At 43.5% G+C, this 27,064-nt stretch overlaps 1 protein-coding gene across 6 annotated transcripts in view; it reads left to right on the top strand.

Annotated features, from left to right (window-relative positions):
• Window positions 1-27,064, top strand: part of KLHL12 (kelch like family member 12) — an 85,691-nt gene that overhangs the window by 2,758 nt on the left and 55,869 nt on the right. For 2 of the 6 annotated variants that reach the window (XM_044287663.1, XM_044287664.1), the window contains exons 2-3: window positions 1,188-1,301; window positions 4,657-4,862. In XM_044287663.1, coding sequence (XP_044143598.1) covers window positions 4,665-4,862 — 198 coding nt within the window. In that variant the 5' untranslated portion in view covers window positions 1,188-1,301; window positions 4,657-4,664. Of the gene's footprint in view, window positions 1-1,187; window positions 1,302-4,613; window positions 4,863-27,064 lie in introns of all 6 variants that reach the window. The other 4 variants (XM_044287665.1, XM_044287666.1, XM_044287667.1 and 1 more) reach the window with 2 other exon arrangements.

Raw genomic sequence — 27,064 nt, 5'->3', positions numbered from 1 at the left:
TTCGGTTTCGGACCAGAATTTCATTTCGGTGCACCCCTAGTAAAAATGAAAATCCGACATATATAAGACGACTATCTCTTTCTAACAAAGCTAGAACCAGCCCTGTACCTTACATGGATCCAGAGATCTCCCCATTCATTGCTCTAGATTTATATCAAGCTGGCAGCTCAAGGGGAGTGTCTTTTCTGCTGCAGCTCAGGGGGCATGCCCATGCTCTCCCAATCACAGCTCAGGGGAGTGTCTTTTCTGCTGCAGCTTAGGGGGCGTGTCTCAGCTCACCCTATCACAGCTCAAGGGGAGTGTCTTTTCTGCTGCAGCTCAGGGGGCATGCCCATGCTCACCCAATCACAGCTCAGGGGAGTGTCTTTTCTGCTGCAGCTCAGGGGGCGTGTCTCAGCTCACCCTATCACAGCTCAAGGATAGTCTTTTCTGCTGTAATACACATATATATATATATATATATATATATTTTTTTTTTTTTTTTTACTGGACTCTGGATGGAAAAGACTGATGACAGACAATTATCATTTGAGAAGTCAACCGTGTTTAATATTTTCGTCTGATAGAAGAAAGATGTTTCGTCCATCCCCTAGTTTTATTGAAGATGCGTGGGCAGTTTTAACAACTATACCGGCCAATATGCTGGGTCTGTGAAAGGATTTTTCATCTGCTGTTGAACCACATACCAAGTTCTATCTAATGTGCTTGGCCACTGTAAAGCGGTTCTCCGCATTTTTTATATTGATGACCTATCCCCAGAATAGGTCAATACCAGATCATAGAATGTGTTGGCAGATGAGAACCATTTGCCCCATCTAGTCTGCCCAATATACTAAATACTATGGATAGCCCCATCTTATATGAAGGTTGGCCTTATGCCTATCCCATGCATGCTTAAACTCCTTCACTGTATTTGCAGGCCGACAACCCCGCTATTTAGATGTATGACGAGAATGCAGCGCTCATACGTTTGTTGTCTTCACATTGCTTCCTTCATCCCATTCGATTCAATGGGACGGCTGCACTTACTGGCTTAATATTTTTTCTTTGTATGGATTCTGGTTTTGTGTATGGTCAATGGTCACTAAGGGTAATGCAAAGGATAAAAAAATAAAAAATAAAATGTTGTAAATAATTAATAGACTGTTACAAATGAACAAACTTTCAGCAGTGTGTTTAATTCACAGGACCAAACTTCCCGGTTGGCCATGAAGCCTCTTGCCAGATAAAATGTGCTACCTAGATTCCTGTCCTTCCTTCTTGTGCCTTGAAGATCACTTTAAGTAACTAAGCCACTTAAGGTACTGGTATTTTCCGACTTTGCTTGAGTCTGTTTGTTATTCACATGGTATCGTGGGATGGGGAGGATTTCCATGATATTGCAGTATCCAGGTAGCAGGCAAAAGTAGTGTGGAACCTGTCACGAGTCCATTTAGGGGCCAGAACCAGCTGTCTCTAGTTTAACTCTTATTTTAGATGTTGCAGCTTAAAGGGGTTGTCTCATCACAGACAATGGGGGCATATCGCTAGCATATGCCCGCATTGTCTTGTAGGTGCGGTTCCCACCGCTCCCATTCACTTCTATGGGGAGTGTGCTTGGTGGTGGCTGGACCGGAGTCCTCCAGCCATCACTTTGCTGGTCTCCGTTCCCAATATCGGTGCGGGTCCCTAGCGATACACCCCTATTGTCTGTGATGAGACAACCCCTTTAAGGGATTGTCTTTTTTATAGGCCTCATGCACATGATCGAATTTTTTGTTCATGTGCTATCTGGATTTTTATTTATTTTTTGTGTGTGTGTGTGTGTGTGTTTAGACTACTGACCCATTCATTTCTATGAGGCCATGCACACATTTGTATTTTATGCGGATCCGTGTGGCTGTTCCTCATATTATAGAATCCAGGGGTCACGCTAAATATTTTTTTCCCGCAAGAGAAAAAAATACTCCTATTACCATTTCTGAGGAGTCGTATGAAAGCTGCAGTAATTCAAATAAATAATACATAAGCCTACGTAATGTAAAGGGCTCTGTTTGGGCCTCTATCGCAGATTCTATAAAAAGATTTGACAAAAAAGACACGCAAGACAGGATCCTGAACGGACTCAATCCTAGTCAGTGCAGGCTGTTCAGCTTCTTTTTGGTCAGTTATGTGCACTAGGACTCCCATTATTTTCATTCTGCTCCTCTAACAGAGCAGAAGAACAGGAATAAATAGCAGTGATGTGAACATGCCCTAAGGGGTGAGTATTATGCACCGGGAGCATTACTAGTCTAAATAACATATCCCCTCTCTACAGGCCCATCCAACATACAGGCCTATGTAAATAACCACCCCCTCCTGTCAGCTTCTCCAACATACAGTCCCATGTAAATAACATCACTGCCCTCCCACCAGACCCTCTAACATACAGTCCAATGTAAATAACATCACTGCCCTCCCTCCAGCCCCTCTAACATACAGTCCCATGTAAATAAAATTAGCCCCTCCAACATACAGTCCCATATAAATAACATTGCTCCCCTTCCTCCAGGATAGGGTTATCCAAAACGTTAGTACCCGGGTGTTGTCCACATATCTGAACCAGTGACAGTTCCCATACAGGTGTTTATGCCTTTACGTTTGACCTCTTCCATGTACAGGTTAGCTACAATGGGTGAAATTGGTGATCCTATGGCACAGCCATAAAAATAGGTGGTGGTCAGGCAAAAGGTTCAGCAAGGAACACACTTGATCTGAGGCAGAGCTCTGCCAAAAGGGGTGCTGGGCCGAAGATTCGCCGTTTTGTGCCACAATTCTGGCGTAAAATTCTGTATCAAAGTAAGCCAACCAATAGGTGGTATAAAGGTAGAAAAAAGTGTCTGCATTTGCACCAGATTTATAATCCAGCCTGAGCCCCTGTGTTTTTAATCTGGTGCGGGTCTAGACAGCCATCTGCAGGACTAGTAAATCTGGACCAGACTGTTCACTTGCTTCATAACATATCCCACCCCTCGATTAGTGCCATTGGCACAAGATAATCAGTGTTCTTCACTTGTCTATGGTTTGAAGGTGCCATACATCTGTGCAACAATGTTTTACTTCAAATTGGACTGGTTTTGCAATGGAGTTTTTTACACCACAATCTCCAGTTGGTAAGCTATGTTAAACGGGTACTCGGAGAAACAAAAAATAAAAACACAAAAACATGTTAATAGAAAAAACTTCTAAATCCTTCTAAATTTTTAGGGCCCTAATCGCAATCGCACAAAATTATCGTGCAGCCCTAGTTTTTATGTTAAAACTATTTTATAGAATTTACTTTATTTTTTTTCCCATATCTCATGCCACTGTCTACCGGTATATTTAAAACAAAATAACAAATCATGCCGTTTTTGCACTGATCAGTAGGCCTAATAATATGTTGAAACTTCTGGTTCTGTACAGATAATGCAATAGCTACTGAACACTGGTTATCACAGGCTGTACCGGTTCTCTATAGATAACACAGGGCCACCGTTCACAATATGTGACATCACAGGTCAGAGCATGCCTAGAAATCTCTCCCATAGAAGTCCATTGGTCCCCTTCCAGTCTGTACTGCCTATGGCCCATGTTGATGCTCTCAAAGAACAGGAAGTCTTGACGTATTTTAGGCCTAGTGGCCAGTGTGAACCTGCAGAATTTTAGGGTAATTTATTAAAATAGACATGGACATTTTAAAAAATTGCAAACAATTCTGAACAATGTGTTTAACATAAAATTTTAACTTAAACAGTAAATGATTTTCTGTTGAAGCATTCCCTTTAATAGTAAAGACATACCACTGCACTCTTTGGTATAATGAACGTAAAATATCTTTATTATAAGTCCTCCAAATAATCTAGTGCAATGACAGAATAGCGAGTTTAGTTCTGACAATTTGGTACTTGCATGGACCTTGAGCCACTTAATGTTTTGGCTTTCCGTTTCTGAGATCCGTCGTGGGCTCTCACAAGCGGCCCAAAACGGATCAGTTCCAATGCATTCTGAATGGATAAGGATCTGCTTCAGAATGCATCAGTTTGCCTCCGTTCAGTCTCCATTCCGCTCTGGAGGCGGACACCAAAACGCTGCCTGCAGTGTTTTGGTGTCCGTCTGACGAAACTGAGCCAAACGGATCAGTTTTTTATCACACAATCTAACTGATCCGTCCTCCATTGACTTTCAATGGTGTTCAAGACGGATCCGTCTGGGCTATGTTAAAGATAATACAAACTGATCCATTCTGAACGGATGCAGACGGTTGTATTATCTGAATGGATACCTCTGTGCAGATCCATGACGGATCCGCACCAAACGCGAGTGTGAAAGTAGCCTTAAAGAAAAAAAAGCAAGAGTGCAGTGGTATTTCATTACTATTGATGGTGGAACATATCTCTTCCACTTTGCACCTCACCGCTCAGGACATCGAGTGCAACCCAATATTCTACACTCCCTTTAACGTTCTGGCTGATCACTGTGTAGATAAATGAGATTATCTGCTTAAAACCTTCTCTTGAGGCATTTGGGCTTGCAAAGTAATAAACCCTTTAATTGCTGTAATATATGCTTTTCTGTTTTGTAATGTTAATTATCCTTTGTTTTTGTGCTAGAGTGGAGTTCTCTGTCTAGTGATCCAGTCTTGTTTACATTTAGATTTTACAATGCCTGCTGACACCATGGCACCCAAAGACATTATGACAAACTCGCATGCCAAGTCCATCTTAAATACTATGAACTCTCTGCGCAAGAGCCAGACATTATGCGATGTGACACTCCGTGTAAACATGAAGGATTTTCCTGCTCATCGTATAGTACTAGCTGCCTGCAGTGATTATTTTTGTGCCATGTTTACCAGTGAGGTAAGTAGTAGCTAAGGTTGAGAGCTAAAGAGTTGCCAAAAATTGCAGTTTTCATACTCTTAAAAAGACCATCAGATGGAATAAACCCCTTTAACACTATGTTTATAGGCATACAGTTGAGGTATTCCATAGAGCTCACCAATCCTGAAGCATATTAACGAAAATATGTAATGTATTTAATTATAGTGTCATGAACTGGATTTGAGACCGGAGAGGAAAAATTCTGGGGCATATTTATTATTTTTAACTTGCGTCTTGAAGATGAGTGCAGTGGCACGAGTTATACTAAAATTGTTAAAAAATAAATAAATAATAAGATTTAATTTCCTTCTAATGTGTAGGGGCAGTGATAGGACACTTTTTCCTAATATACTTTATCTAGAGAGAACGTGTACATTTATTTGAGAAATCTTGTCCCTTAGGCCCCTTTGTGCACGAACGTTGTATAGCGGCCAGGACGGATCGAGACCCATTCAACTTGAATGGGTCCGTGATCCGTCCGCACTGCAAAAAAATGGAACAAGTTCTATTTTTTACGCAGGCGCAGACAGAAACACTACGGAAGCACTCCGTAGTGCTTCCGTGGGGTTCCAATTTTTGCTTCCGTTCCACATCTCCGTGATTGCGGACCCATTCAAGGGAATGGGTCCACATTCGCGATGTGGAGTGCACACGGGCCAGTGCCCGTGTATTGCGCACCTGCTGTATGTTGGCTTCAATACGGCCATGGGCACACAATGTTCGTGTGCAAGAGGCCTTAGCAGCACTCTCTAAATGAGCATATCTTTCTACACAGTTCAAAACAGCGCTCGCTGTAAAGATAGCTGGGGTTAATTCTTTTTCCTTCCCTATATATTTCTAGAAATCTGTACTATGCATATACATTTGCTCTGCCCTCCTAGTATATTGACACTGATCAGCATGGCCAGTACTGACAGTGAATAATTCTTCTGTATCCCCGGTGCATTGAGTAACTAACCATCTGCCAGGTAATACAGGGTAGGCTGTGCAGTCAGCACTGGCTATTGAGAAGGAGAAACAGAGAGTAGCTGAATTAGTCTTATCTTTGAGAGCTTGGAGTTACTAAGAAATAGGTGGCAGGGAGAAGATCCTGTAATGAAAATAAATAAGAAATAGATGGAGAGGATCTACTGATTGGGCACACTCCAGCCCAAAGATGTGAACATCGTGTTTGATTTGAAACTGTATTTTTTTAAATCCCAGTCTTGACAAATGACAAGATACGATCTGGCACAACGAACAGCACATCACAGAATATCCCTTTCCTGATTGGACTAGGGGTTAAAGGTCTCTGTTTGAATTTGAATCCCTTTGGTGATGTTAGGGGCTGCCTTTATTGTGATTGGTTGCTTTTAGCATGTGATTTTTTCTGAATGGAAAACTGACGTTTAGGGGTTGTTTGCTTTAATTACATAAAGGGGATTTTATTTCTGATTGGCTTGGTGGTTTAAAAGTTTGAGATGAATGAAATAACAAGTATGGCGTACGGAAGAATCTTAATTATGATTGGATGGAAGTTTCTTGGGTATGTTAAAGAATGAAATGCATTTTTTTAAGAGGACTTTTTACACTATATGTATATTTGAAGAGATATGAATTGTTATGGGATGATTTATTTACTTTTGGTTTGCATTGAGAATGGAAAAGTTCGATTTTTAGGTGGTTAAAGAAAGTAACTGTTTGAGGGAAAAAACACACGCTCCTGATGAAGTGGTGGTGAAACCTTGGTTGGCCAACTATGGGAAACTGGACTTCTGTAAATTTTTATTTTTATAGAAGAAAATTGCAATTCAAACAATTGGAGTTAATACACTCCTAACAAAGTTAGGAAACTGGACTTCTAAGACATTTGATGTGCTTTGATATTAACTACTTTTGTGAGTATAATAAATCTTTTAGTTTTATCGTGATGTCTGCGGTACTTCACTATTTTACTCCCTAGTTTCTGATTAACTATAGAAAGTGAGGAGGCATACAGTGTTTGGAGGAAATACTGAAAAGGATATGAAAACACTTGACTTCAGACAGGCTCTACCTGAATCTGTTTGTTAAAAAGGAAAGAGCAGTTTTGTCTCATTATCTTTATATTTTACAACAGATGGGGGCAGTATATACTATAAATTGGCCGCTCCCTGTCTCTCTTCCTTAGGCCTCATGCACACGACAGTTTTTTTTCACGGTCCGCAAAAACGGGGTCCGTGGGTCCGTGATCCGTGACCGTTTTTTCGTCCGTGGGTCTTCCTTGATTTTTGGAGGATCCACGGACATGAAAAAAAAGTCGTTTTTGTGTCCGCCTGGCCGTGCGGAGCCAAACGGATCCGTCCTGAATTACAATGCAAGTCAATGGGGACGGATCCGTTTGATGTTGACACAATATGGTGCCATTTCAAACGGATCCGTCCCCATTGACTTTCAATGTAAAGTCTGGAGTTCTTTTATACCATCGGATTGGAGTTTTCTCCACTCCGATGGTATATTTTAACTTGAAGCGTCCCCATCACCATGGGAACGCCTCTATGTTAGAATATACTGTCGGATATGAGCTACTTCGTGAACCTCAGATCCGACAGTATATTCTAACACAGAGGCGTTCCCATGGTGATGGGGACGCTTCAGGTTAGAATACACTACAAACTTTGTACAAGACTGCCCCCTGCTGCCTGGCAGCACCCGATCTCTTACTGGGGGATATGATAGCACAATTAACCCCTTTAGGTGCGGCACCTAAAGGGGTTAATTGTACTATCATATTCCCCTGTAAGAGATCAGGGCTGCCAGGCAGCAGGGGGCAGCCCCCCCCCCTCCCCAGTTTGAATATCGTTGGTGGCACAGTGTGCCCCCACCATCGCCCCCCCCTCCCTCCCTCTATTGTATTAAATCGTTGGTGGCACAGTGTGCCAACCACCATCGGCCCCCCTCCCTCCCTCTATTGTATTAAATCGTTGGTGGCACAGTGTTCCAACCACCATCGGCCCCCCTCCCTCCCTCTATTGTATTAAATCGTTGGTGGCACAGTGTGCCAACCACCATCGCCCCCCCCCCCCCTCCCTCCCTCTATAGCAGTAACATTGGTGGCAGTGCGCGGTCTCAACAGTAGAAGATTCATACTTACCTGCTTCTTGCTGCTGCGACGTCTGTGTCCGGCCGGGAGCTCCTCCTACTGGTAAGTGAAAGGTCTGTGCGGCGCATTGCTAAAGAACTGTCACTTACCAGTAGGAGGAGCTCCCGGCCGGACACAGACATCGCAGCAGCAAGAAGCAGGTAAGTATGAATCTTCTACTGTTGAGACCGCGCACTGCCACCAATGTTACTGCTATAGAGGGAGGGGGGGGGGGCGATGGTGGTTGGCACACTGTGCCACCAACGATTTAATACAATAGAGGGAGGGAGGGGGGGCGATGGTGGGGGCACACTGTGCCACCAACGATATTCAAACTGGGGAGGGGGGGGGGGGGGGTCTGCCCCCTGCTGCCTGGCAGCCCTGATCTCTTACAGGGGAATATGATAGTACAATTAACCCCTTTAGGTGCCGCACCTGAAGGGGTTAATTGTGCTATCATATCCCCCTGTAAGAGATCGGGTGGTGCCAGGCAGCAGGGGGCAGTCTTGTACAAAGTTTGCAGTGTATTCTAACTAGAAGCGTCCCCATCACCATGGGAACGCTTCTGTGTTAGAATATACTGTCGGAAATGAGTTTTCACGAAGTGAAAACTTAGATCAGAAAAAGCTTTTATGCAGACGGATCTTCGGATCCGTCTGTATGAAAGCAACCTACGGCCACGGATCACGGACACGGATGCCAATCTTGTGTGCATCCGTGTTCTTTCACGGACCCATTGACTTGAATGGGTCCGTGAACCGTTGTCCGTCAAAAAAATAGGACAGGTCATATTTTTTTGACGGACAGGATACACTGATCACGGCCTCGGCTGCAAAACGGTGCATTTTCCGATTTTTCCACGGACCCATTGAAAGTCAATGGGTCCGCGAAAAAAACCGGAAAACGGCACAACGGCCACGGATGCACACAACGGTCGTGTGCATGAGGCCTTAAAGGGCTATTCCGGTTACCATCAATTTAATTTAGGTTTTAGACTAATTCATCGTCAATAATTACCTAATATAATGTAAATTTCACATATTTACCGTCCAGTAGTTATAAAAGTAGTTTTCTTCCTTTGCTACCCACTGTGTTTCCTCATAAATTCCCATGGCATCGACCTGTAGTTCTGAGCCTTTGTTAGGTCGAGCATGCTCAGTGTGTTGCTATCAGTTCTCTAGCTATATGTCTTGTGAAATAAAGGAAGTGTTAGGCCCCTTGCAGACGAGCGTTTGTCACGCTGCAAGTCCGCAGCGCAGCTCCTGGCCTGACCTCCCAGCACTGACGGGGTCACATAGCATTATAGTGATTTAACCCTTACAGTACTGGAATGTATTGGATAACGTAGATTGGCTGCCACTGGACTGTATATCAGGCAGCCAATCAATAAACATCAGCACAAACCCACAGAGGTAAAGCTAGAGATTGTGGGGATTGTAGTCTTTGAACGTTTTTTGAGGAAAGATCAGGAGCCATTATACTCTGTCTGTTGCAGGCTCACATAGGAGCTAGAAAATTGGATTACAAGGTAAATTGAAGCTCTGGTTATATGTATAGGTGTGAGTTCTATTTGGGTCACAGCTTGCAGCTTTAATGCAGTTTTTCAAAAATTAAGTTACTTTACCAAAATACCCCTTTAATTGCCAGTGCTGACTGCAAGATCTGCCATGCATCTACTGGCGGCTGGTTAGTTTATATCTAGTGTTGAGCGAACTTGTTTTTTTAAGTTCTGCGTCCAAAGTTCGGGTTATTGAAGAATCGGGTTATCGAAGAATCGCCTTATGGATTACAAATTCTGTTATGTAATCTTAAAACACCAAATGATGTAAATATTAAAGTCAACACTGTGGAAATTCTAATCTTCTTGGGGGCGTCGCAGACCAACCGTGTGATGTGGGTAATTTTCACAATGAATCTCAGTAAATTCAAAGGTAGTCGCGCTGCCAGGCACACTTCAAGGCGTCAGAGTGCAAAGTCAAGGAAAAACAGCAGCTCTTTTTGTGTAGCTATGACACAGACTTCCCCCAACAGGCAATCTCTATCGTGCGAGTTCCCCCTGTGGATTACAAATAGTGAAGTTCCACCAATCTTTATCTCTCAAATACTTTTTAATATACTCACAAGAGTCACTAAAATTCAGGCATTGAATAATAAAAGCTGTAGCGCCACCCTACCCAGGTTTCGCCAGAATAGCTTCGTCAGGGGCGAATGCCCCACCCTTGCTTTGGCGTTCCTTTATACCATGGAAGGAGCCGAAAAGCACACCTCTTTCTTTATTGTTCATTCATTAGAATTTTAAAAGCCTTCTCATAAAATTCTCTATAAATATTTCAATAATTTTTCATACATTAACTTATAATCATTTTTCTTACATAAAATTATAAACCAAAATACCCCCTTATTTTAACCTCTTTAGGACACATGACGTACCGGTACGTCATGTGTTTTTCCGATCACCGCCGCCCGGCCGGCGGTGATTGGAACAAGGTGCCTGCTCAAATCATTGAGCAGGCACCTCGGCTAAATGTGCGGGGGGGTCCCATGACCCCCCTTCATGTTGGCGATCGCAACAAACCGCAGGTCAATTCAGACCTGCGATTTGCTGCGCTTTCTGCAGTTTCTGATCCCCGCGGTCCCGGACATCAGAAACTTTATTATGCCTAAAATATATATGTTTTTGCCCCCCCCCCCCCGCACCCCTGAATGATTTTATGGGGGCGGGTTGCGGGCTCTACGGGAGGCGGGCGGTGCGGCAGGCGGGATCGCGATCCCCCGCCCGCTTCCCTTTAAATAATCCTTGGTGGCCAGTGGGTATATCAGGGCGTCAGCACTGACACCCTGGTATAAACGGCTGACATCTGTGATGCGATGTCAGCCGTTTAACCCTTTCCATACCGCGGTCCGTATGGACCGCGGTATGCAAAAGTTTAACAGTAAGAGGGGGCTCCCTCCCTCTCCCATCGGGGGGCTGCTGTGCCTTTGCAGCCCCCAGACAGGATGGGGTCACAGAGGTAGGGAGCCCCCCTCCTTACCCTTCCCCGTCTGCGAAGTTGTGACCACAACTGAGCGGACGGGGAAGGTTCCCATGGCAACAGGCATCCTGCTGTCCATGGTCCTGAACAGATCTGTGCTAATGGCATAGATCTGTTCAGACAAAGTGTAAGTAAAATACAGTACAAAACACTATATAGTGTACTGTATTATACAGACATCAGACCCACTGGATCTTCAAGAACCAAGTGAGTCTGGGTAAAAAAAAAAGTAAAAGAAAGGTAAAAATCAAAAAACACATTTATAACTGATTAAAAATGAAAAAAAATACAATTCCCTACACATGTTTGGTAACGACCTGATCTATAAAACGGTCATGTTACTTTACCCGAACGGTGAACGCCATGAAAATAAAAAACTATGATGAAATTGAAATTCTGCCCACCTTACTTCCCAAAAAAGGTAATAAAAGTGATAAAAAAAAGTCGCATGTACGCCAAAATTGTAAAAATCAAACCTTCATCTCGTCCCGCAAAAATCATACCCTACCCAAGATAATCGCCAAAAAACTTAAAAAACTATGGCTCTTAGACTATGGAAACACTAAAACATGATTATTATTTTTTGTTTCAAAAATGAAATCATTGTGTAAAACTTACATAAATAAAAAAATATATACATATTAGGTATTGCCGCGTCCGTATCGAAAATATCACATGACCTAACCCCTTAGATGACCACCGTAAAAAAAAAAAAAAAAAGTGAAAAAAAGAAGACTTTTTTTGTAATCTTACGTCACAAAAAGTGGTAATAGCAAGCGATCAAAAAGTCATATGCACCCCAAAACCTTGAGGGGTGTAGTTTCTCTAGATGGGGTCATTTGAAGTTTCTACACTAGGGGTGCATCAGGGCGGCTTCAAATGGGACATGGTGTAAATAAACCAGTCCAGCAAAATCTGCCTTCCAAAAACCATACGGCGCACCTTTCACTCCACGCCCCGCTGTGTGGCCGTACAGTAGTATAAGGCCACATATGGGGTGTTTTTGTAAACGGCAGAGTCAGGGCAATAGACATACAGTCTTGTTTGGCAGTTAACCCTTGCTTTGTTAGTAGAAAAAATGGGTTAAAATGGAAAATTAGGCAAATTTAAATGAAATTCTCAAATTTCATCCCCATTTGCCAATAACTCTTCTGCAACACCTAAAGGGTAAACGAAGTTTGTAAAATCAGTTTTGAATACCCTGAGGGGTGTAGTTTCTAGAATGGGGGTCATTTGTGGGTGGTTTCTATTATGTAAGCCTCGCAAAGTGACTTCAGACCTGTAGTGGTCCCTAAAAATTGGGTTTTTGTAAATTTCGTAAAAATTTCAAGATTTGCTTCTAAACTTCTAAGTCTTGTAACAGCCCCCAATAAAATATCATTCCCCAAATAATTCAAACATGAAGTACACATATGGGGACTGTAAAGTCATCACAATTTGTGGGGCTATTACAGAAGTAGAGAAACTGAAACTTTGAAATTTGCAAATTTTTCAAAATTTTTGGTAAATTAGGTATTTTTTTAATGCAAAAAATAAAAAAAATTTACTTTATTTTACCAGTGTCATGAAGTACAATATGTGACGAAAAAAACAATCTCAGAATGGCCTGGATAAGTCAAAGCGTTTTAAAGTTATCAGCACTTAAAGTGACACTGGTCAGATTTGCAAAAAATGGCCTGGTCCTTAAAGGGGTTGTCCGGGTTCAGAGCTGAACCCGGACATACCCTTATTTTCACCCCGGCAGTCCTCCTGAGCCTGGCATCGGAGCATCTCATGCTCCGATGCGCTCCCGTGCCCTGCGCTAGATCGCGCAGGGCACAGGTTCTTGTGTTTACAATAACACACTGCCGGGCGGTAACTTCCGCCCAGCAGTGTGTTCGGTGACGTCACCGGCTCTGAGGGGCGGGCTTTAGCTCTGCCCTAGCCGTTTTACTGGCTAGGGCAGAGCCAAATCCCGCCCATCAGTGCCGGTGACGTCACCGGGGTTCCTGTCAGCCCCATAGAGAGCCCCGGTACGTCACCGGAACTCAGAAAAATGCCTTTGCCCTGCGCGATTTAGCGCAGGGCAAAGGAGAGCATCGGAGCATGAACTGCTCCGATGCTCATGTCAGGGGGGCTGCCGGGGTGAAAATGGAGGGATGTCCAGGTTCAGCTCTGAACCTGGACAACCCCTTTAAGGTGAAATGAGGCTGTGTCCCTAAGGGGTTAACAACCAGATGTTGTATATCACACATCTTTTTTCCACGACTAACTCGATCCTATACACCACATAAACCTCCTTCCTTTCCTTACACTTATATCCCTATTCACACTGTGGCAGGAAACGACTATTCAGTCAAACATGGTTTCAAGTCAAAATCGACATTCAATCCGCTGGGTTGCAGTGAATCTAACCTGTAGATCCACTCAACCTCTCTGCGGTTAATGTTGATAACCGGATCTTCTCCTCTCCAGTTTTGAACCACCTTTTCCAAACCCACGAACCAAAGTCCTCTTGGATCCTTATTATGACATCTTTTAAAGTGCATCGAGACACTATGACTCTCCAGGCCTTTTTTTATGTTGTGTATATGTTCTTGGAGCCGTGTTTTTCAATTTCCGTAGTGTCCTCCCTACATACAAATGATTGCAGGGACACTTTAATAGATAAATCACCCCTGCATGTTCACAGCTTATCTCTCCTTTAATATTATATTCTGTACCATTTTCTGTCGTCATCTTTTGTAAATTCCGACATTTCTTGTCCTCTCTGGAGCGGTTTCTGCAAGCAATGCAGAAACCGCACCATGTGAACTGGTTTTTAGTTTCTTTTTTCTTTTCGATGGGAATATGGTTGTGCACCAGTGAGTTACGTATATTAGGGGCCCTACGATATAAAATACTGTGTTTTTCTGGAAAAAAAGCTGCTGTTTTTCCTTGACTTTGCACTCTGACGCCTTGAAGTGTGCCTGGCAGCACGACTACCTTTGAATTTACTGAGATTCATTGTGAAAATTACCCACATCACACGGTTGGTCTGCGACACCGAAGAAGATTTGAATTTCCACAGTGGTGACTTTAATATTTACATCATTCAGTGTTCTAAGATTATATTTTAGAAGTGGGTTGTTACACCTGTGGAAAAATGATTGATATCTTTGATTTTAGAGCTAATTTTAAGTGTGACATTCAATCTGTGCTCCCTTCAGTGTGTGAGAAACAGAAACCTGATAACCTAGAGGTTTTTTTCATTGAGCTAGAGAGAGATCTAATCCGGGAGGTGAAAACCACCTAGGTTATCATAGTTTTGGAAAAATACCTTGTGGAAGGAAAAATACCTGAGGGCTTGAGATGGCAACTGCCACTGAGCCCAGAGGAAAATAATGATTTAGAGGAATGGGAAACAGTAATGAATTAATGTAGCATGAAGGTGTTGAGATTTATCATAGAGAAAGGCCTCATGCACACGGCCATGTTCCACGGCCGAGAGCTGTCCGTGGTATGCCGGGCTGGATTCCTGTTGATAGCAGGAGCGCACAGCGTCATAGGTTGCTATAACGCCGTGCGCTTCATGCCGCCGCTGCACTACAGTAATACACTATACGAGTGTATTACTGTAGTGCAGCGGCGGCATGAAGCGCACGGCGTCATAGCAACCAATGCTCTCAACAGGATTCCAGGCCGTGTTACCACGGACCGCTCTTGGCTGCGGAACATGGCCGTGTGCATGAGGCCAAAAGGAAAATAAACTTGAGATGTATAAATGAAAAGATAGAACAACATAAATTGTCTTTGGAGCCTTATAAAGATCATAAGACATATGTTGAGCTATCGAAAAGATGTCAAGAAAATATGATAAAAACTGAAAAGGAAGTAAAGGATAAAAAGCACAAGAAATATATGAAGGTGTGTGAAGATTACAATATGAATAGAGTTTATAAATGGGGGAAAAAAAATGGCTGAAAGTAAAATGAGTGACATAGGAGAAATAACGGGGATATAGCTTTACCCAAACAGGGAGATTACACAGCAAATAAGGAAAATGGATTAACATCAGCTGCACAAGAGAGGAACCCTATGAATCGGATACCAAAATTACAGAGGAAATACACCACGTAGACCACCATATAATGGGAGGAATAGAGGAGGATACTATGGACAGGATCGATATTCAAATAGTTATCACCCTAGATATAGGAATGGACAGTAGAGATACTACAGGCAGAATTATTATGAGCAATCACAGAAAGACAAGGTTAAAACACAGGAACAAACGCCACGGGAAAAGGATCAGAAAAATGTTTACCCATCAGGTGATAAAGGGGATACAGAGAGAAGCAACAATAGAAACACCGCAGAAAATGACAACTCCGGTAAAAAGAAATGTAAGAGAGGAAGGAGAGGAAATGAAAAGAAACAGCCCGAAACCGAAGAGAAGTCAGGAGATATAATGGGGATATATAATCTTAGTTCCCATCAGCTTACAGAAATGGAGAAAGTGGTTTTAGGAAAAAGGGCTTAAATTTGCCCATACTAAGAGGCCACACAAATTTGGCATATTTTTGGACATTCATAAATATATTCGGAAACTCAATATGGCTAAGTATGCGATAAATAAACAAAAAACTTGTGGGGACACTATGAATCAACAAATGATAATATCATCCGACCCGGCAAAAATAATTAATAGTTATCTGAAAGAAAAAAAGCCATTTTTTTCCAGTAAACAAAGAAAATGACTGCGTAGAGGCCTTTAAGAGAGGTTTGCTAAAAGATTTAAAGAAGATGAATGACAAACCCCAAAAATATAATTTCTCGCCCATATTCATTGGGTGGACACGGGAACCGTGGGTATAGCTATGTCCTCTAGGAGGCGTTGACACTAGTAAAAGCTGTTAGCTCCTCCCCTGGCAGCTATACCTCCTCCAGCCTGGAGAGAGCGCTTGAGTTTTTTTCTAGTGTCAATAGGAGGCAAGACCGCCCTGCTGCAGGATAGCTCCAGAAGATTTTTTTATTTTAGTTTATTTTCCTTCTTTTCAGGTGGGAAACAGTGGTCGCCTAGCCTCCCTGTTGTCTTGGGGGAGCACGGCAAGGTTGGTCCGCCACGCTGCCTCCTCCCCCACAAGAAAACAAGGTGGACCAGGGCAGCCTCACTCCCCTGCATCCCGCCAGCAGAATGGTCACCTAGGTCCGCCAAAGAAAGACCCTCCCGCCATGCCAGACTCCTGCCACTCCGGTGCCAACTGCTGAGGAGGTGACCCTGCTGGAAAAAGGTGACCTTGTGGGTCCAGTTATGGAGGGTGAAGAGAAGGTGAGGTGAGTACATGGGACTAGGTAAGTATGGAACCCTCTTCCCCCTCCCTCCCTCTTTGGCATATCAAGAGTTAACAGGCACGGCTGCCAGGGGACTTTATTTATCCTAGAAACAAGACCCCTAATGCAGAAGGGGTTAATTCCACCACCAACGATATCGCGGACGCCCCCTCTCACTCCCCCTCTAGGCCGACGGCTATTCCGGCTCCTAGGGGGTTAATGAAAAGAGAGGAGCGACATGGCCTCTGGGGAATCACTGTTCTCCCAGCAGAAAAGAGAGGAGCGCAGGTGACTCCCGCTATTCGCCACCATATTCCGGCCCTTTCGGGAGCGGGCGCCAAGTGTGCCGCTCCGAAAGGGTTAATGCCGCCACCAACGATATCGCGGATGCCGCGGTGCATTCTTATAACAAGGGACTCTGGCTGCGGGGCAGGCTACCTCTGCCCTACTCCGGGGTCCAGCGGCAGGCGGCAGTTTGTGTTTTCCTCCGGGGACGGGCACCTCCGGCCAGTGGAAGGAATTCGCGCTCCGCTACCAGGTCTCTTTTTTTTTTTTTTTTTCCGGCCGTCCAGCAGTGTTCCTGGTGAGCTTTTCCCCTCCCCCAGAAGGTAGCTGAGTACCGCCCCTGGTCTTCTAGGCACTTAACCCTTCCTGGCCAGCCACTTCTTTTAGGCCGGCAGCCGGGTTAGAAGGCAGTGCAGTTGCTGATATTCAAATTAACCCTTCATACGTTATCTCAGTCGTATCAAAAACGGAGAGTCCTCAAATAAAGAGCATTTAATACAGGCCCCCTCAGCACACATCATAACCATTATTCCCTACCACTGGCTTGCGTACTTGCCGTATGTATTCCACCTTCCATAGTTAGGGTAATTGCAGATGGTCCCGACTGTCGCGATATCCCTCTCCATAGGCAGAGTGTTGCACTTCACCGTGCTTCCAGCTACATTACCCCCTTCCACAAGTGATCCACTAGCGGGGAATACCTAAACACCTCGGGATGCTGCAATTCAACTACGCCACAACTCTAAGCGCCTTGCTTCTTTTACAAGGGGGCGTGGCAACAGTCGGTACCCGCGGGTGCCCGATACTCAAGTGGTATATGGGTGCCGCCAGTGGATACGGTGGCTATTCCTTCTTTTCTTTTGCTACTGGTTTTCGACATGCTTATAACATCCTCTGTCTTCTCAGGGGGTTGCCAAGCATCACTTGTGTCCTAGAGACCCCCCATTTGCATGGGCCTTCACCGGTCCAGTCTGTCATGATATTGTCCGCATCAATGCGGAGTGCGTACACCATTGCACATATATGGTGAGTACGTTCCAGCGAGTCGAGTGTTCACTGACTCTGTATTCTCTATCCACCACTCCTCCTTCTCTGAGGAAGTGGTTATGCTGGCACTCTGGTTTAGCTACTACAGCGTGTTCCCCCACACAGGTGCAGCATTTTCATTAATGCTCGATTTTTGTAGTCGCTGCAGTGGGACATCCCCCCCCCCCCTCAGGTAGGGGTCCTACCCTGGCGCTAGAATGGCAGTTGCTCCTGTTCAGCTCCCTTCCAGGTAGAGTTTTTACGGTAGCTCTACTTCACTGGAGCAGTATAGTACGTGGCTTTTACGGATAGTCTCAGGCCCCCCTCACTTTGCGATGATGGGGCATGCGCTGGCTACTACTGTGGGAGTGGTATTTGCGTTACCACTACATACTTTGGTTTTTACTGCACAGCTCATTCGTCAGGTGGTGGACTCTTCTAGCACTGAATTCGGTGGCCTCTGCGGGTGGCCCCCTCCTCTGCTGCGGTATGGGGCTAGCAATACAGTGTGACTCCTCTCGCCTGGCTTTCTCAGGCAGAGTTTTTTTGCTCAGCCACTGAATCCTTGGCTATTCCTGTATAGTGCCGGTCTCAGATGGGGAATGGGCTTCAGTCCTAGCCTATTCCTCTCCTGTCTTTTCCTCCTCTGGCTCATGGTTCATAGCCATCCTGCAAGCCTTGGTAGCTCCTACGTTACTACCTTTCTCTCATCTGCTTTTGCACGGAGTATTCGTTTTGTGCCACTCCGGTCCCGACTGGTGGGTTGTGGCGCCCACCACATTCTCCTTCTCCAGGGAATCCTTCCATTGGTCCTGGGTGTGCTAACGGTATCTACACGACAGATTCCCACCTTTTCTCTCCCGAGCAAGAGATCCGGAAGCATGCCGCATGGACACCCTGATGTCTCCTTGACAGGAGTTCTCCCTCCTTACATGTTTTCCCCTCCCCCCTCCTACCCAGAGTTCTAAGGAAGTTAAGGATGGAGGGCATTCTAACAATCCAATTTGATCCGGATTGGCGCCGTCATGCATGGTACGCTGACCTGGTTCTCCTTCTAGGAGACGTTCCTTAGTCACTGCCACTCAGAGACTACCTTCTTTCTCAGGGACCGGTCTTCCATCAGCATTTAAGGTCTCTTCGTTTGACGATGTGGCCATTGAAACTGCCTTTCTAGCGCGCAGAGGGTTTTTGGCGGATGTCATCCGTTCTATGATTCAGGCCAGGAAGCCTGCGTCGTCCAGGATCTATTACAGGACCTGTAGGTCCTTCCTGGGTTCTGTAAAATCGTTTTTCTCTCCCCGCGGTCCTGTCCTTCTTTAATCAGGGTTGGACCTTAGTCTGGCCCTTAGTTCTTTGAAGGATCAGGTGTTGGCGCTTCTATTCTTTTCCAGCTCCTTCTGGCCTCCTTGGGGCCTGTAACTACTTTTTTTTTCAAGGAGTGGCACATATGGTTCCTCTGTACCGTCCTCCTTTACCGCATTGGGATCTGAATTTAGTCCTCTCAGCGCTCCAGGCTTCCCCCCTGGAGCCCTTGTGGGAGATTTCTCTCCGACTCCTGTCCTGGAAAGTTGTTTTTCTGGTCGCTATCACTTCCATCTGACGGGTGTCTGAGTTGGCGGCGCTCTCTTGCAGAGAACCCTTCCTGGTTATTCATAGTGACAAGGTGGTTCGCCGGCCCGTCCCTTCTTTTCTTCCGAAGGTGGTCTCTGACTTCCATATTAACGAGGAAATTGTCCTTCCTTCACGCCCTAAAAGTAGTTACACCATTTGGACATTGTGAGAGCTCTAAAGATCTATTTGGCAGCCTCCATTGCCTTCCGCAGTACGGATCCCCTTTTTGTCATTCCGGAGGGTCCTTGAAAGGGATTGGCGACTTCCAAGGTGGCAATCGCACGCTAAGTTCGGTCTACAATTGCTAAAGCATACCGTGCCTGAGGCAGGGTTCCGCCCTTAGGTGTCACAGCTCACTCCACCAGAACGGTGGGCGCATCTTGGGCTCGGAGGAATCGCGCTTCGGCTGCACAGTTGTGTAAGGCGGCTACTTGGTCCTCCTTACACACATTCACAACATTTTACCAGGTGCATACTTTGCATCGGCAGACGCTGCCTTAGGCCACATGGTCCTGCAGGCGGCAGTTTCTTAGATGCCTGCAGGGACAATTGCTTCCATGGGTCTGTGGTTTTTCCCTCCCTGTGGACTGCTTTTGGACGTCCCACGGTTCCTGTGTCCCCCAATGAATATGGGCGAGAAAAGGAGATTTTTGTATAACTTACCGGTAAAATCTTTCTCGCTCTTCATTGGGGGACACAGCACCCACCCAGTATTGTTGTTCGACCACAGTTGTGGCAGTTGCTGTTTTGAACCCCGTTCGGTCCTTGGCATGCATGGTGTTCCATGTTTTTTTCTTTGGTTGGCTTGCTTCTCCTACTGCTTGTACACAAACTGAAGCTCTCTCTCCAGGCTGGAGGGAATATAGCTGCCAGGGGAGGAGCTAACAGCTTTTACTAGCGTCAATGCCTCCTAAAAAACGTGGAAAAAAATGCTGCAATAATAATAAAACCAGTAGATAAAGGGGGAGGAGTGGTCATATTGGATCGGGATCAATACAACAAAGAAATGCTGAGATTATTAGCAGATAGGGAAACCTATAAAATATTGAAAAAAAGATCCATGTATTGAGCTAAAACATGAACTGGAAAAAATATTGCAGGAAGGTTTCAAAAAGGGTATTATCAATAAGAAAGAATTTTAAATACCTTAAAGTGAAATTTCTCAAGATACTTGTAATATAATGTAATGTAATCCGCTCGGGGGACGAATCGTATCGGGGATTGGATCCCTGACCAGCCAGGTGACTGGCGTACATAGACTTTTATTTACTAAAGTATGCACAGCTTTCCCCCTCTTATCTAAAGAACACTGGGAGTGTGCTGGAGATTGTCAAAACCTTTGGTCCGGTACAACATGAAACATGGCTGGCTGCAGCTGATGTTTCATCCCTATATACTATTATCCCCAAGGATTTAGGGATTCGAGCAGTTAACTAAAGATCCGGAGAAGACAGAGGAACAAGGGGTTTTCATCTGTGAATGTCTTGATTTTTGCCTGAGTAATAATTTATTTTTGGTTTGAGGGTGTTTTTTTATGGGCAGGGGATCGGAACGGCGATGGGGGTGAAATTCGCCCCTAGTTTCGCTAATGTTTTTATGTCTGCATGGGAGGAAGAAAGAATTAAACCTGAGTTGCAAAGGAAGCATATTGGATGGAGTCTTATTTTATGGAAGAGATTCATAGACGATTGCCTGATTATCTGGGAAGGGGAGGAGGAGGGGTTGAGGAATTTTATGAAAGATCTAAACAATAACACTTGGAACCTAGTATTTACTAGTGATATTAGTGCGGAGAGGGTTATACTTGGATCTAACGATATCTATTGAAGGGAACTCCCTGAAAACTAAAACCTATTTCAAGTCCACGAATGTCAATGGTTCCATTGACACAACCAGCAGTCATTTTGGACCTTGGCTAGAAAACATACCAAAAGGCTAACTGATGAGAATTTGTAGGAATTACACTGATAAAAAAGATTACAAGGAACAGGGCAAACTGATTAAAGAAAAAAAATAAATAAATAATTACTGTTTGAGGAAAAGGGGTATGATGAAAGAAAAATAGGGATCGACCGATATAGATTTTTTAAGACGGATACCGATAATTTGTGAACTTTCAGGCCGATAGCCGATCATTTATACCGATATTCTGGGAATTTTCATTAAAAAAAAAAAAATCCTACACAAATCTGCAGAAAATTAATGTTTATTGTTAATGTGTAGTTTAGTTTTTGTAAAAAATTTTTTTCATTTATACTATATATATATTTTTTTTAACTTTTTTTTTTTTTTTTCTTCTAACTTTTAGCCCCCTTAGGGACTAGAACCCTTGTCCTACTCACCCTGATAGAGATCTATCAGGGTGAATAGGAGATCACACTGTCCCTGCTGCTCTGTGCACACAGCAGCATGGAGCTTACTATGGCAGCCAGGGCTTCAATAGCGTCCTGGCTGCCATGGTAACCGATCGGACCCCCAGGATTACACTGCTGGGGCTCCGATCGGAGGAGGAGGGGAGAGGGGATCCTGTGGCCACTGCAACCAATGATTAATACTGGAGGGGGGGCTTGGGTGGGGGGGGGCGCACTGCGCCACCAATGTTTTTAATGTGGGGGGCGCACTGCGCCACCAATGATTAATACTGGGGGGCCTGGGGGGGCGCACTGCGCCACCAATGAAGTTAAATCTCTCATTTATTTATATACAGGAGGCAGGAGCTGCAGAATGACATAGCCGGCTCCCGACCTCCTATGAGCGGTAGCTGCGATCCGCGGCACCTGAGGGGTTAACCGAGGATTGCAGCTACAGCTCATAGAGGTCGGGAGCCGGCTATGTCATTCTGCAGCTCCCGCCTCCTGTTCAATTTGAATGAATGAGAGATTTCTCTTCATTGGTGGCGCAGTGGCCACAGCCCCGCCCCTTCTCTTGTCCCCTGTCCTCCCATTGGCTGCAGCAGCAGCACAGGGGGAGGGAGACACTGCTTCCTTCTCCCCTGTGCTGCTGAGGGAACACGGAAAGCGCTGACAGCAGCGCGATCTGTGTTCCCCATAAGTTATCTGAATATCTGCAAAATAAATGCAGATACCGATAACAGTCAAAATCCTCAATATCGGCCGATAATATTGGTAAAACCCTAAAGAAAAATACAAAAAATATATGAGGGAGTGGGAGCCAATCGAGGAAAGGAGAATAAGAAGGAGAGAGATGTAAAGAATAAAGAAAAAGATTTTAGGTTTGCTTTCTTCACTCAATTTTGTGCACTTGCTGGTCCAATGAAAAATATGTTAAGAAAAAATTGGAAGGTCCTAAAAAATTATCCTATTTTGGGGGAAGTAATTCCAGAAAAACACAGTATTTTATATCATAGGGCCCCTAATATACTTAACTCACTGGTGCACATAGTCCCATCGAAAAGCCATAGTCCCATCGAAAAGAAAAAATAAACTAAAAACTAGTTCACATGGTGTGGTTTCTGCAGAGAGGACAAGAAGTGTCGGAATTTACAAAAGATGACGACAGAAAATGGTACAGAATATAATATTAAAGGAGAGATAAGCTGTGAACATGCAGGGGTGATTTATCTATTAAAGTGTCCCTGCAATCATTTGTATGTAGGGAGGACACTACGGAAATTGAAAAACACGGCTCCAAGAACATATACACAACATAAAAAAAGGCCTGGAGAGTCATAGTGTCTCGATGCACTTTAAAAGATGTCATAATAAGGATCCAAGAGGACTTTGGTTCGTGGGTTTGGAAAAGGTGGTTCAAAACTGGAGAGGAGAAGATCCGGTTATCAACATTAACCGCAGAGAGGTTGAGTGGATCTACAGGTTAGATTCACTGCAACCCAGCGGATTGAATGTCGATTTTGACTTGAAACCATGTTTGACTGAATAGTCGTTTCCTGCCACAGTGTGAATAGGGATATAAGTGTAAGGAAAGGAAGGAGGTTTATGGGGTGTATAGGATCGAGTTAGTCGTGGAAAAAAGATGTGTGATATACAACATCTGGTTGTTAAAATAAGGGGGTATTTTTGTTTTATAATTTTATGTATGAAAAATGATTGAAATATTTATGGAGAATTTTATAAAAAAAAAAAAAAAAAAGGCTTTTAAAATTCTAATGAATGAACAATAAAGAAAGAGGTGTGCTATTCGGCCCCCTCCGTGGTATAAAGAAACGCCCAAGCAAGGGTGGGGCATTCGCCCCTGACGAAGCTATTCTGGCGAAACCTGGGTCGGGCGGCGCTACAGCTTTTATTGTTCAATGCCTGAATTTTAGTGACTCTTGTGAGTATATTAAAAAGTATTTGAGAGATAAAGATTCGTGGAACTTCACTATGTGCGGAGCAACTTTGTAATCCACAGGAGGAACTCGCACGATAGAGATTGCCTGTTGGTGGAGGTCTGTGTCGTAGCTACACAAAAAGAGCTGTTTTTCCTTGACTTTGCACTCTGACGCTTTTAAATTCCGTTATGGTCCGTGGAAGCGAAATCCATAACGGGATTCTTCGATAATCTGAACTTTGGACGTAGAACTTAAAAAACAAGTTCGCTTTTTAAGACACCGCTGCACTTTTTCCTGGGTCTTATGAATGTATTTGCTCATCACTAAAATTACACATATATATTATTGTGTGTGTATATCTCAAATCAAATCTTCTAGTTTTCAATCAACAGTAAAAAAAAAAAAAATATATATAAACTTCATTGGTATTGCTGTGTATGAAAGTGTTTTGAAATTGAATTATTGAAATATAAAAGTATCCCATACAATAAACGCCATAGTGGGAGAAAAAATCGAAATGGCCGAATTGCTGTTTTCTGTGCACTTTGCCTATCAAAAAGTCAAACGTACTCCAAAAATTGTATCAATAAAAACGATATACCTCTTATGCCTCCGTGGACAGATATATAAAATAGGTATTGGTGCTAGAAGACAACAATGTGAAGAAAATATATATTTTTTTTTTAAGTAGTTTTATCTTAAAGTATTCAAACATAAGAAGCTATATAAATGTGGTATTGCTGTAATTATACTTATTTACTGAATAAGATTTCATTCTTACTGCCCAGTAAACACTATAAAAACAAAACCCATAAAACAATAGTGGAGTTGCTTTTTTTTTTTTTTTATTCCCTTAATTCCTCACAGTTGGTAATTTTTTTCCAGCTTCCCATTAGATTGTATGGAATATTAAATGGTGCGATTAGAAAATACAACTTGCCCCTCAAAAAGCAAGCCCTTACGGCTATGTGATCGGAAAAAAAGTCATGGCTTTTAGGAGGTGTAGATTAAAAAAAATTATAATAATGGCTGCCTCAGGAATGGGTTACGTTTAAAAATTACAAAGCACTCCGGTATGTTTCACTGATATACGGTGTCCTCAAGTGTGACAGGCCTATTGCTAAGGGCTCATTCAGGCAGCCGTATGCTGCCCGCAAAAATGCGGATCAGTTTTTTTGCAGATTAGATGCTGTCCCATTCACTTCTTTGGGGCCCTTTTCTTCCATTGCACGGCTCAGCAAAAAAAATGAAACATGTCCTATACTTGTCAGTGAAAATCAGGACATGGCCCTATTGAAGTCTATGGATCAGCAAAAAAACTGAATGCAATCCATTTATTTGTGGACATGCTGAACTGTCCACAAAAAAACGGATCCGCATTTTTGCGGACCTCATACGACCGTCTGAATAAGCCTTATGTGACAAAGAACTATTTTCACAGGAGTAGTATTAAATTATGCTGACTAATGTGTAGCTTAATAATAAACCAAGGAATATGAGTTAGGCCTCTTGCACACGGCCATATGTATTTTGTGGTCCGCAAAAAATATGGATGACGTCCGTGTGCATTCCGTATTTTGCGGAACGGAACAGCTGGCCCCTAATAGAACAGTACTGTCCTTGTCCGTAATGTGGACAATAATAGGATATATTCTATTTTTTTTGCAGAATGGAGTAAGTTCCGTTTCTTTTTTGTATTTTTTTTTTTTTGCGGACCCATTGAAATGAATGGTTCCGTATACGATCCGCAAAAAACACGGAAAGAAAATACAATTTGTGTGCATGAGGCCTTAACTTGAACCAGATTTGTCAAATGTCACACAGTGGCCCACATTTACTGATCTCGTGCACCTAGACACGATGGCACATCTAATTCTTGAGAAATCATCTCACCTAGGGGTGTGGCTTAATATGCAACATTTGCTGCCAAAATTGAGCCACAGTTCTGGCATAAACTTCTGTCTCCCAGTAAGCCAACCAATAGTTGATATAGAGTCCGAGAAAAGTTTCTATCCCTGCACCAGATTTATCATCCAGCTTGAGACACTGTCCTAAATCTGATGCAGGGCTTGTCTGTCCAAGCTTACACCATCTATAGGACTGGTAAATCTTCCCCAATATGTGATAAATTTGGTGCATCTTTAAAGCAAATGTTTCATCAAAAAATCAACCTATTGTTAAAATATATTTTAAAGACGTTTTGGTGGTCTTATTTTTTTATTTTACATGTCATTATCTATATTACACATCCTGACGTTCAGAGCCTCTGATCCTAATAATATGCACCACTTCCTGTTCTGTATCATTTCCAGCAGTCCTCTCGTTATTATCACATGCAGGATTACAATGCCAGATATCACCTATATACTGTGTATAGACAACACATGATCCACAGTAGGTGATAGTCAAAGCCTATCTACTCCTTCCTTGTACGATGACCTCTGCAGAAGTCGTAAAGCATCCCTAGAAAATTCTTCCATAGAAATCAATGATTTTCTTCTAGACTATTGTGTCTATAGTCCATGGTAGCTGTTGCAAAATATATCTCTAAAGTCTGTTAACAAACCGCTCAAGCAAAATTGCCAACCCCATAATCATGTTCATGAAATAGAATTAAAAATCTAAAACCAGAAAATAAAATCAGATTAGCCTGCCCCTGAAATAGAAGATTCATACTTGGCTGCTCCGCGCTGCTCCGGTCCTCCTCACTGCCTCCACTTTCTCCATCATCTGGTCCCCGCACGGTTTACATTCGGCAATGCATGGGTGTGGTCGCATGCATTGCTCCAGCTAATGACTTGCTTCAGCGGTGATGTGGCCACAAGCAGCATGTTAATGCTTAAGCCAGTCATTGGCTGGAGTGATGCATGTGACCATGCACTGCCGGTTGTAAAAAGTATGAATCTTCTATTTCATGCGACAGGCTGCAGGAACTTGCTTAAAAATCAATATTACCGGAAAACCCCTTCTAAGACCTCTCTCTTGAGATATTACGCAACTTTGTATGACACCCCTTTGTTTTAGTAAGGCTACTTTCACACTAGCATTTTAGTTTTCCGGTATTGAGTTCGGTCACTGGGGCTCAATACCAGAAAAATGGGGATAAAACTGAATTGAACAGAACGGAGTGCTCTAAAATGCATTCCGTTCCGTTTAGTTGCGTTCCCAGACCAGAGAGCAAACCGCAACATGTTGTAGTTTGCTTTCTGTCCTGGGATGCAGAGCAAGACGGATCCGGCATGACTCCCAATGCAAGTCAATGGGGACGGATTCGTTTTCTCTGCCACAATAGAAAACGGATCCGTCCTCCATTGACTTTCAATGGAGTTCATGACTGATCCTTCTTGGCAATGTTAAAGATAATACAACCAGATCCGTTCGTAACGGATGCAGATGGTTGTATTAACAGTAACGGAAGTGTTTTTGCTGAACCCTGCCAGATCCAGTAAAAACACTAGTGTGCAAGTAGCCCTAAGATTGAGACAATCTTTGAGACTTTTTTTTTTTAAAAAGTCTCAGTTTATAAATTTGGCAGAATAATTAA

Source organism: Bufo gargarizans, chromosome 3, assembly GCF_014858855.1.
Source record: "Bufo gargarizans isolate SCDJY-AF-19 chromosome 3, ASM1485885v1, whole genome shotgun sequence".
In the NCBI taxonomy this organism is placed as follows: Eukaryota; Metazoa; Chordata; class Amphibia; order Anura; family Bufonidae; genus Bufo; species Bufo gargarizans.
This window is presented reverse-complemented; position numbering and strand designations above follow the sequence as displayed.